At 37.8% G+C, this 12,500-nt stretch overlaps 1 protein-coding gene across 2 annotated transcripts in view; it reads left to right on the forward strand.

Annotated features, from left to right (window-relative positions):
* Window positions 1-12,500, forward strand: part of kcnip1a (Kv channel interacting protein 1 a) — a 123,746-nt gene that overhangs the window by 18,481 nt on the left and 92,765 nt on the right. Inside the window, exon 1 of one of the 2 annotated variants that reach the window (XM_056472735.1) lies at window positions 2,666-2,784. The exons of the other annotated variant lie outside the window; for it this stretch is intronic. Within the exon in view, the coding sequence (XP_056328710.1) occupies window positions 2,673-2,784 (112 nt within the window). The 5' untranslated portion in view covers window positions 2,666-2,672. Of the gene's footprint in view, window positions 1-2,665; window positions 2,785-12,500 lie in introns of those variants that run through there. 2 annotated transcript variants of the gene reach the window in all.

The following is a 12,500-nucleotide window of genomic DNA, read 5'->3' on the forward strand; positions in this document are numbered from 1 at the left end:
TGCCCTTCCTGCTGCAACCCAGTACTGGAAAACACCCATACACACATATTCATACACACTCATACACTACGATCAACTTAGGCGGGGACTTGAACCAGCGACCTTCATGCTGTGAGGCCTCAGTGCTAACCACTGAGCCACCGTGCCACCACATAGACTCGCATACAAAAACAATAGTTTATTGTCTTCATTATGCTGCACACAATGTTAGTGTGGCATCTGCATTACATTTAGTAATCTAGCATTTTTTTAGAGAAAGAAAAGTGTTTCTGCAGGTGGTTTGTCAAGCCCACTCACCTGTGTGAGGCACACTGCAGAAATATATATATTTTTTAATGAGATGTTGAGTGATTATAAGAACGTGTCTGGTGCAAAACTGGTGCAGGTGTCTGTTAAAGTGTCAGAGAAATAAAGGAGTGTGTTTTCTACAGGTGGTTTGTCAAGCCCACTCACCTGTGTGAGGCACACTTCAGAAATAGTTTTTTTTTGTTATGAGATGTTGAGTGATTGTAAGAACATGTCTGGTGCAAAAACTTGTGCAAGTGTTGGGTAAAGTGTCAGAGAAATAAAGGAGTGTGTTTTCTACAGGTGGTTTGTCAAGCCCACTCACCTGTGAGAGGCACACTTCAGAAATATATATTTTTAATGAGATGTTGAGTGATTATAAGAACGTGTCTGGTGCAAAACTGGTGCAGGTGTCTGTTAAAGTGTCAGAGAAATAAAGGAGTGTGTTTTCTACAGGTGGTTTGTCAAGCCCACTCACCTGTGTGAGGCACACTCACAATTGCATGATGACTCTGTAACCTGTGTTTACCTGCCGTACATGACTAACAACTGCAAAAGCTTTGAGTAGAGAGCAGTGAAATCAAAACCAAATGAGAGACGGATGTTCACTTTTGTCTATGAATGACGACACACACTGAAACACGAGCACACACACACACACACACACACACACACACACACACACACACACACACACACAGAATCTCTCGCTCTTTATTCCTCTGCCAGAGTGTTTCTGTCTCCTGAGGGTTTTTTTTTCATTCCCCGTATTGCCCTCTTTCTTTTCGGCATTAGCTCTTTCTCTCTCAAGAGTGTTTCTGCAGGTGGTTTGTAAAGCCCACTCACCCGTGTGAGGCACACTTCAGAAATACAGTTTTTTTTTTGTTATGAGATGTTGAGTGATTGTAAGAACGTGTCTGGTGCAAAACTGGTGCAGGTGTCTGTTAAAGTGTCAGAGAAATAAAGGAGTGTGTTTTCTACAGGTGGTTTGTCAAGCCCACTCACCTGTGTGAGGCACACTTCAGAAATAGTTTTTTTTTGTTATGAGATGTTGAGTGATTGTAAGAACATGTCTGGTGCAAAAACTTGTGCAAGTGTTGGGTAAAGTGTCAGAGAAATAAAGGAGTGTGTTTTCTACAGGTGGTTTGTCAAGCCCACTCACCTGTGAGAGGCACACTTCAGAAATATATATTTTTAATGAGATGTTGAGTGATTATAAGAACGTGTCTGGTGCAAAACTGGTGCAGGTGTCTGTTAAAGTGTCAGAGAAATAAAGGAGTGTGTTTTCTACAGGTGGTTTGTCAAGCCCACTCACCTGTGTGAGGCACACTCACAATTGCATGATGATTCTGTAACCTGTGTTTACCTGCCGTACATGACTAACAACTGCAAAAGCTTTGAGTAGAGAGCAGTGAAATCAAAACCAAATGAGAGACGAATGTTCACTTTTGTCTATGAATGACGACACACACTGAAACGGCACACACACACACACACACACACACACACACACACACACACACACACACACACACACACACACACACACACCAGAATCTCTCGCTCTTTATTCCTCTGCCAGAGTGTTTCTGCCTCCTGAGGGTTTTTTTTTTCATTCCCCGTATTGCCCTCTTTCTTTTCGGCATCAACTCTTTCACTCTCAAGAGTGTTTCTGCAGGTGGTTTGTCAAGCCCACTCACCTGTGTGAGGCACACTTCAGAAATACAGTTTTTTTTTTGTTATGAGATGTTGAGTGATTGTAAGAACGTGTCTGGTGCAAAAACTTGTGCAAGTGTTGGGTAAAGTGTCAGAGAAATAAAGGAGTGGGTTATCTACAGGTGGTTTGTCAAGCCCACTCACCTGTGTGAGGCACACTCACAATTGCATGATGACTCTGTAACCTTTTTTACCTGCAAAAGCTTTGAGTAGAGCGCCGTGGAATCAAAACAAAATGAGAGACGGATGTTCACTTTTGTCTATGAATGACGACACACACACACACACACACACACACACACACACACACACACACACACACACACACATACACACACACACACACACACCAGAATCTCTGGCTCTTTATTCCTCTGCCAGAGTGTTTCTGTCTCCCGAGGTTTTTCTCATTCCCCTTGTGTCGTCCTTTTCCTTTTTGGCATTAACTCTCCCTCTCTCTCTTTCTTGCTGTCTTTCTATTATGTCTTCAGGGTGGGAGGACGAGAGAGAGAGAGAGAGAGAGAGTCTTGAACGGACGGAAAGAGAGAAAGATTAATATTATGCATTGATGGAGGAGGATAAAGAAAGGAGGAGTATGTGAGAGAGAGAGAGAGGAATCTGCGATGTTAGAGCACACGCACATCTCAACACACACGCGCGCACACACTCGCATGCTCGTTCGAGTCTCAGTCTTATGCTACAGGTGTGTATCGGCAGACGGCATCATGGGTCTCGTCATGGGAACCTTCTCCATGCAGAGCAAACAGGTGAACTATCACTCAGGTAAGCAGACGCTGCATTTCTGGGCTGCTTTAACACTCAAATGATGAAGCTAGAGTTTCGTGCGTATGGAGAACTTGAGGATGCGTTTCTAGGCTGCTGTTTTGGGGTTGCTAAGGCTTTTATTAACATGCTACTGTGCTGTTGCTGGGTGGACTGTACATATGACTCTAGTTGCTTCTCTCATGGTGTTTTATCTGATTTATTTTAATGCTGTAGTAATTTACTGTGGTGTTTTTGAAGCGTATTGTAGGCAAGCATTTGGGTTAATCTGTTTGTGGTGATACTACAGTTGCTATGGTAACACCGAAGCAATAGTAATGTAAACAAATAACCCAATACTGTAGTTTTCTAAAACTATAGGGTATATTATACTACAATACTCCTCAGTTTATTCATTCATTCATTTTCTTTTCGGATGAGTCCCTTTATTAGTCTGTGGTCGCCACTGCGGAATGAACCGCCAACTTATTCAGCATGTGTTTTACACAGCGGATGTCCTTCCAGCCGTAACCCATTACCATACCTGCCAACACTCCCGTTTTTCCCGGGAGTCTCCCATATTTCAGACTCATCTCCCGTATTGTTCTGTCTCCCTGGAAAACTCCCGGAATTCCACCCTTTTCGGCTTTTTGGTACAGTCCGGACTGAAACCTGGTGCATGTTCACGCACCAAACCCAACGCGCAACCATCCCCATTCTCCAGCAGGATAGCGCTCCTTCTCATACTTCAGCCTCCACATCAAAGCTCCTGAAAGCAAAGAAGGTCAAGCTGCTCCAGGATTGGCCAGCCCAGTCACCAGAAATGAACATTATTGAGCATATCTAGGGTAAAATGAAGAAGCCTTTCAGATAAGCCACTTCTGATACCAAACTAGAAGTCAAGTTATTATTTGTTGTTCCTAGTACTTGGATGGACAAGCCTTTTATACATTATAATACACTCCAGTTTACTGTAGTAAACATTTATAGAATATTACAGCGTTTATCTAATAGCTAATAATACAGTATGCTGGAGCATTCATTATTAAAGAGTTGTAAATACTGTAATATAAACAGTATAACACACTTGGATCAAAAACAATATAGTATTTGCTATAAAATACTATAGTATTTGCATGAGTGGTTTCAATTTTGTAGAGTTACTGATGATTTGATTGGTTTTCTTACAAGTTTTGTTGACCTTTTCAAACTGATGTGAATGAGAGAGAAAAAGCTATTGTGTTTTTGGTTGGTTGGAGTTTGTGCGTGTGTGTGTGTGTGTGTGTGCGTGTGTGTGTGTGTGTGTGTCACATTCACTTATAGATCGATCTTTCTTGCGCTCGGGCTCTACATGGACAGTGTTCCCGCATGAGATGCTGTGTAAATACACAATGAGCTGGCGGTCTATAAAAGGTTATGGTATTCACTCTGGCATTAAATCATCCCGCTCTGTGTGTGTCTGTATGAAAACCTCAAAATATGTAATCAAGCATTGATTTATAAGGCTGGATTTAAGGTCAGGTCAAGGGTCTTGTATAATTGGTGGTATTGGACCCCTCCAATTATCGCTTGATTGTTGTGGTATCAAGCTGCATTACCCGGTTGATGTTTAAAAGCACATTTTCTGTATATATGTGTGTGTTTCCCAGTACTGGGTTGTGGCTTGAAGGGTATCGGCTGGGTAAAGCAAATGCTGGAATAGTTGAAGGTTCATTCTGCTGTAGCGACCCCTGATAAATAAGGGACTAAGCTGAAGGAAAATGTATGTATGTATGTATGTGTGTGTGTCTGTATGTATATGTAGTGCTCAGTATATGAGTACACCCTTGACTATTTTCTATAGGAAGCTTTACAACATTTATATTTGTGCATATACATTAGATTAGTCAGTACTGAAGCCAAATCTGGAGCTAATTTAACAAAATAACTGAAGATAACGGTCCAAAAATTAGTAGCTCAAGTTTTTATGTTAGAGAAAATATTAGATAAATATTTTTAAAAGAGCAAAAATCAAGACTACATGCAATTTTATTGAAATTTTGTAGTTTGTAACTTTTTTTGCATGATTTTAAATGTATTATCTTTCTAATTCTAAAGATGTTTGTGGACTAAAATATCATTTTAATACATATATCTGTTTAATTAATCTGTTTTGTTCAAATGCACCAAAATATATGACCTATATTCAGTGAGAAATGGATAAAACTATAAATCTTCAAAATGGGGTGGACACATTTATATATGGAAAAACTACTTGAAAATTATCCGTTTTTATAAATTTATTAGGTGTGGGATTAAGGGGTTATGTAAAATCTATATATGTTTTTATTCTGTAAAGGTCTGATAGCATTTTTTTTTTCCAAATCCAAATAATAAATATTGTAATTTTAGATATTTAACTGAAAATATTTAACTGATATATAACTGAAAATAATAAATATTGTAATTTTAGATATTTATAGATTTTTTTCCCCTCCAGAAAATGACAATTGATCAAAAAAATAAATATTTTCAGTTGCTGTGATAGAAAATTAAGGTTATTCTTAATATGTCTTTCTTAATCTTTAAAATGTTGTTAAAATATTGTTATTCTGCTGTATTAAAATGAATTTAAACAGGCCTGAGACATAACATTTTTATTTAAAATGTTGATTAAATATTATCAGACGGTTACAGAATAAAACAAAGAAAATAAGTTTTACCACAAGACATTTTAATTTCTTAAAATATCTGATAATATCTTTTGTGATGGCATTATTACCTGGCCAGAAAAGTCAATGTTTGAATTCAAGCAAGCAAAGAAAGCAAGTCTGTGATTGTATCTTTAGCACTGTATTTAATTATTTCACAGGATATATACAGGAATCAGTGAATTAAACCTTTTTAAGACCTTTTTTAAGGCTCTTTTCATACATTTTAAGACCTCCTCGCCACTTTAGGTTTCAACCAGTAGCATTAATGACATTTTAATTTACAGTATATTTACTAAATACTGATTTAAAAAACTAATCCTGAACTAAAACATCATTCATTCACTTAATGGAAATGCTAATCCAGCAGGGGGCGCCTATGAAGCAGCAGGAATAATGGGGTTTCCTTGGTTACTGAGTCAAAATATAGCAGGATTTTATTGACTTTGTAAACTACACCGCATCCCAATATTTGCAGATTAAATTCAGGCAAAATTTAACATACAGTTATACATATAGTCAAAATGATACCAAAAATAAGACCTTGTGAAATGGCATTAACGATTTTTTTTTAAATACTTAAGGGTCTTAAATTTTTGTACATTGATCCATCAGCTTTTAATACTTTTTAAGACCCCGTAGAGACCCTCATTTAGTATAATTATGTTTCTTAAACTGAAATGGAATATTGAGTAGTGGACGGAGTTTGAGTTTTGCTTATTTTGGGGACGCGGCTAAGCACAATCCGCCCAATCAGAGTTCTGCTGTTTACCAAAACTAAAAAAAAATACCAAAACAAGCTGTTTTCTTTTTCTTCAGTGGATTAATTTGTATTAATTGTTTACACCTTAAGATAAAAGCAAAATAAATAGCAACTTTTTATATTCATTCATTCATTCGTTTATTTTCCTTCGGCTTAGTCTTTACTTTAGAGATCACCACAGTGGAATGAACCACCAACTATTCCAGCATATGTTTTAAGCAGCGGATGCCCTTCCAGCAACAACCCAGTACTGGGAAACACCCATGCACACACACACATATAATCATACACTAAGAAATGCCAAATGATCCAGCCCGGACTTGAACAAGAGACCTTCTTGCTGTGAGGCCACAGTGCTAACCTCTGAGCCACCGTGCCACCCTTTTTAATTTCATGCAGACTTTTAATATGTTTCTGAAAAATATATACTATTTGTGGAACAAGTAATCTCTACTAATGAACTGTGCAGCTTATTGTAGCTGTTAGTCCTAGTAACTTTGGTTCTTCAGACATATGGACTTTCACACTGAGCAAAATGCAATTAAGTAAGGCGAATTGCCAGCAAACTGTGCTTTTTTTTAACAAACACTATACAATTCATGCCTTTTGTCAGAGAACCCACAGCAACACTCATTCTGATCTTCAGTTTATTCCAGCGGTACTGTTTTCTTTACAAATTTCCAATTTATCTTGGCTTTACCCTTTTCCACTGCACAATATAGAACAGGAAATTAAGATAAATAGTTTGTTACTAAGCCAGAAACACGCTATCTATCATGCTAATGTCTTTAATAAATTATTCAAACTACTATTGAATTGCATTGTCTTTTTAATTCTTTGCTTCAGAACTCCTTGTTGATGTCTCTTGTAATTCATATATAACAACACAGTAATCTAAACATTAATGAGCAAATAATATTAGTTATTAATATGAATAATTTTGAGCACAATTCGCTGCACTGATATAAACCTGTTTCATACACATTTCAGATTCTGGATGTGAATATGAAACGTACAACAAAACGGACCCTGAGTAACGTATTTCACGTTCATAAAAATTGCAGACATTGACCTCATCTGGGTTTGTCATCTGAAACGTAAAACAACACATACCCTAAATAATGTATTTCAGATTCTCAAAAATGTAGACATCACCCTCTAGTGGATTTGTCACCTGAAACACACAACAAAACGTACCCCAAGTAACATATTTCAGATTCACAAAGGTGTAAACAGCGCCCTCTAGTGGATTTGTCATCTGAAACACACAACAAAACGTACGTTAAGTAACATATTTCAGATTCACAAAGGTGTATACAGCACCTCTAGTGGATTTTTCATCTGAAACGCACAACAAAATGTACCCTAAGTAACGTATATCAGATTCACAAAGGTGTAAACAGCGCCCTCTAGTAGACTTTTAATCATAAATGTACAACAAAGCATACACTAAATAACATATTTCAGATTCACAAAGGTGTAAACAGCGCCCTCTAGTGGATTTGTCATCTGAAACACACAACAAAACGTACGTTAAGTAACATATTTCAGATTCACAAAGGTGTAAACAGCGCCCTCTAGTGGATTTTTCATCAGAAACACACAACAAAATGTACCCTAAGTAACGTATATCAGATTCACAAAGGTGTAAACAGCGCCCTCTAGTAGACTTTTAATCATAAATGTACAACAAAGCATACACTAAATAACATATTTCAGATTCACAAAGGTGTAAACAGCGCCCTCTAGTGGATTTGTCATCTGAAACACACAACAAAACGTACCTCAAGTAACGTATTTCAGATTCACAAAGGTGTAAACAGCGCCCTCTAGTGGATTTGTCATCTGAAACACACAACAAAACGTACCCCAAGTAACGTATTTCAGATTCACAAAGGTGTAAACAGCGCCCTCTAGTGGATTTGTCATCTGAAACACACAACAAAACATACCCTAAGTAACGTATATCAGATTCACAAAGGTGTAAACAGCGCCCTCTAGTAGACTTTTAATCATAAATGTACAACAAAGCATACACTAAATAAATATTTCGGATTCATAAAGATGCAGACAATGCCCTCTAGTGGATTTGTCATCTGAAATACAAGAAAACGTACCCCAAGTAACGTATTTCAGATTCACAAAGTTGTAAACAGCGCCCTCTAGTAGACTTTTAATCATAAATGTACAACAAAGCATACACTAAATAACATATTTCGGATTCATGAAGATGCAGACAATGCCCTCTAGTGGATTTGTCATCTGAAATACAACAAAACGTCCCCTTAGTAACATATTTCAGATTCATAAAGGTGTAAACAGCGCCCTCTAGTGGATTTGTCATCTGAAACACACAACAAAACATACCCTAAGTAACGTATATCAGATTCACAAAGGTGTAAACAGCGCCCTCTAGTAGACTTTTAATCAGAAATTTACAACAAAACATACACTAAATAACATATTTCGGATTCATAAAGATGCAGACAATGCCCTCTAGTGGATTTGTCATCTGAAACGTGCAGTAAAATGTAGAAATGTATTTTAGTTTTTGCAGAAATGTAGGCTGAGGCACCTATTTCCAGCAAGTTTAGGTTTGTCAGATTGAATTGGATGACGGCCCATTTCACTGCAGGCTGAAAGGGGCAATAATTGACACACTGGTTGACACGCTGTGCTCCGATTGATGATGCCTGGTATGAACGGTTCCATAGGGATCTGTTGTTTTGATCCAAGGGTGTCGTTGCATTGTACGGTACATTTGCGCCTGTAATTGCACTCCGTGTCAAAGAGTCTTTGCTTGGTAGCAGAAATGGCATATTATTGCATGTTATATATTGCAGACATGAATACTTAAATATATCAGGATGGGTGGAGAGTTAATGCATTGATCTCTTAAACTATTATTCTGGAGATACTGACTCTGTTTATTTTGTATGTGGTTTCTCAAAAAAAAAACATAAATAAAAGTAATACATTTAGTCATTTAACAGACCCCTTTTTTCCAAAAGGACATACATTTGAGGAGGCATACGATTTGTGTGTATTATTATTAATTGATAGTATTAATAAATACAAAATGTGTGCTCAGAATATTCAAAATTCAAGTGCTTAAGTCTGAAAAATTAATAAGATTGGTAACTACAGTGTTGTGATTACATTAGATTTACATTAGACCAGAGGTGGCTAAAGTTGGCCCATCGTAACCTTTGGTTTGGCCCACCATCCCATCTGAAAAGAGAGTGAGAATGATGGGGAGTTGGTTGAGACGAATGCCTTTGACAGGGATCATCTTTATGAATTTAACGTAACCTTTTGTTTCTTTGTTTACTTGAGGAGCTACAAAAAAGCCAACTATAAAATGTTTCATTTAAATGTTTTAAATGAATCAGACTTTTAAAATATAAATACTGTCACTTGACAGAGGATGAGACATCGCCGAGCAAATCAAGGCAAAGGCAGCAGGAGCAGCTCGACTAGTGTATTCAGCATTGAACTCCTCTGTTATAAATGGTATTGTTTATGTTTTTACTATAATAAGTTCATTATTAAATGCTAAAAATGATACTGCATTGTTAATATTAATGTTTTAAAGCAACATTTTCTAGTTATTTTTAAATATTAGCAAATAAATTAGGAAATTACCCAAGGCTAGGCCCACACGGAATCTGTGCGCGCAGATTTCCGCAGATTTTTAGCCCATCATAATTCTGTTTATTTACTCGAGTAAATGTGTGTAAATCTATATTTATTTAATTTTTTAATTTAATTTCAGAAATATTATTGACTAAAATAAAAATATTCATATGATTCATTTACAATACAGTTTGTACAGTCATATTTTCGGTCTTTTAGTAGAGATATTATATGAGAGACTTGATTTGTTTACCAAATAAGTGGATCTAATTGGATTTGCATTTTTAACAGTAAATAAAAGTTTAAAAGATATTATTTTTTCACATATTAAGGTTTTAGTTATGATACTCCCAAAATAATTCAGCAGAAATCCGCAGAATTTTACCAAAACTCTCCGCAGAAATAGCAAAAAACGTCCGCAGATTCCGTCTGGCCCTACCCATGGCAAATTTAATGTAATACGGTTTGGTATGTATTTGGTACATTTAACTTCGTCCCACAGCCCTCAATCAAGTTTCAAGAGTTCACACTTAGCTCACGATTTATGCATAGCTTGTTTGGCGTGCTGTCCCGGGAGAGAGCCCTGAGCTCAAGGGATCCTCGAGCCCAGGGCTCCCTCCTTTCACAGGGCGAGGGGAGACTGAGCTCAGGTCTATCTGAAACTCCCCCGCTGCTGAGGCCAAGGTGAACTTCCTAAGAGTAAGACATTGGAAAAAAGATTTAGGCTTATTTTATCTATAATATAGAGCACATTAGGATGGTGGGAGGAAACCGGGGGAAACCCACGCGGACACGGGGAGAACATGCAAACTCCAGATGGCCCAGTGAAGACCCAACGCCGTTGGTATTCTTGCTGTGAGGCAACAGTGCTAGTCACGGGCCACCGTGCCGCCCATTCTGTATAAAGGTGGAAGAAGGGGAGCAGGGGGGTTTCTTCCAGACGAAGATAGTTGTAGAGAGGAAATAAGGATATATATAGTGACTTGGGATCCTTTGATTAGCTAATGTGGACCAGCTGGGTCAATCATGAGCACATGCTCCTTTCGAAATTAGTTTAAAATGAAACTTCACTTCTCTTTATAAGAAAACTTTTGGCCACCCCTGCATTAGACTGGACTAAAAGTCAATGACATTACCCTGAATGACAAGTATTCCACTTGCAGCCTAACTTGCAGGCTATCAACCATCGATTACAAATCAAACAATAAGTTTTTAATGGTCATCTGCAACAGCCAATGCCAACACATGGCTTTTTCAGCTTTTCCTCGATCATTGCATTAACACTGTTTGTATCTAATTGGCATTTGTGTCCATGTTGTTGCTATGTTTATCTGGGTGGTTGATAGGATGTTTTAAGAGGTTGTTAGGGTGTTCAGTGTCTATTCAATTCAAGTTTATTTGTATAGCGCTTTTACAGTAATTATTTCAAAGCAGCTTTACAAAAGGTGCACATTATTGCATTACAATCAAATTGAGTTAAAGTTACAATCAAATATAAGTTATTATATACAGACAGTTAACCTGTAATTTTGTAGCATAGGTGATGTCTTTTGGCTCGTTTCCACTGAGTGGTACGGTTCGGTTTGCTTTGGTACGCTTTTATAGCCGTTTCCACTGTCAAAAAGCGTACCGAACCGTACCGTACCACTTTTTCGGCACCCTTTTGAAAGGGTACCAAACACGAGAAAGGGTACCAAAAGGCGGAGCTAGACGCGCAGCTGAGCGCTATTGGTTTACAGAGATACGTCATTCGCTTGCGCAACAAGCCAGAATGAAAACAAAAACCCGCCATGTTTAAAATACCCGCACAGCGAGAGATTACAGCGGAATTATTTATACATATAATAACGAGCCATGGTCGACCCGGGCTCAAACAAACCTTGTCGTCTTGATAAACAGCCACAAAGCCATGGAGTAGAGCAGATTTACCCTGTGCCGCGAAGTTTTTTTTACGAGGCATTCTGAGGCGCGAGCAGTTTCGCTTTCTTGCTAGCGCTCGCCGCGCGACTAACATTATATCTGAAATAACAAACTTCTTGAGCTGATGATAATAACCTGCGCTTGATTATTGACGTGCTTTTGAAACCTGATCCTGTCAGACACTGACAAACGCGAGAGTGAAGCGCAGAAAAAACAAGAGAGGAGCCGGAAAAAAAGGAGCACATTATTTTTGAGCAGACGTGAACACACTGCCTTATTTAATTATTTTTGTTATTATGACCTTTTGGACTAATATGAACTCAGAATGATGGAATTGTTCTCTAACAGAGGCTACATGTGCTGCTGAAGATTACAGACACAGATGAGAGGTTTACACTGACTGTAGGCTATATTTTGTGTTGTTTTTGAACCTAAATACGGGCGAAATGTCTGCTATATGTAGTTCTTCTGTAATTGATAACATATCGGAGACTGTAAGGGGCTGTATGTGTTTATATATGTTCATTTATTTAGTTATTTAATATAATTACAGACGTTACAGTAGGCTGTTTCGCAGTCATTGATCTGCAGTTATAATCAACTCATGTTCATTGAAAAGTTAGTAATAAACATTTCTACACCAGTATTTATGTGTGTAAAGCATCTGTTTTATGAGAACAGCTTCTCATATGATATGTGAGTGACCCGTACAGCTTTATTGTAGACAT

Source organism: Danio aesculapii, chromosome 14, assembly GCF_903798145.1.
Source record: "Danio aesculapii chromosome 14, fDanAes4.1, whole genome shotgun sequence".
NCBI classification, from domain to species: Eukaryota; Metazoa; Chordata; class Actinopteri; order Cypriniformes; family Danionidae; genus Danio; species Danio aesculapii.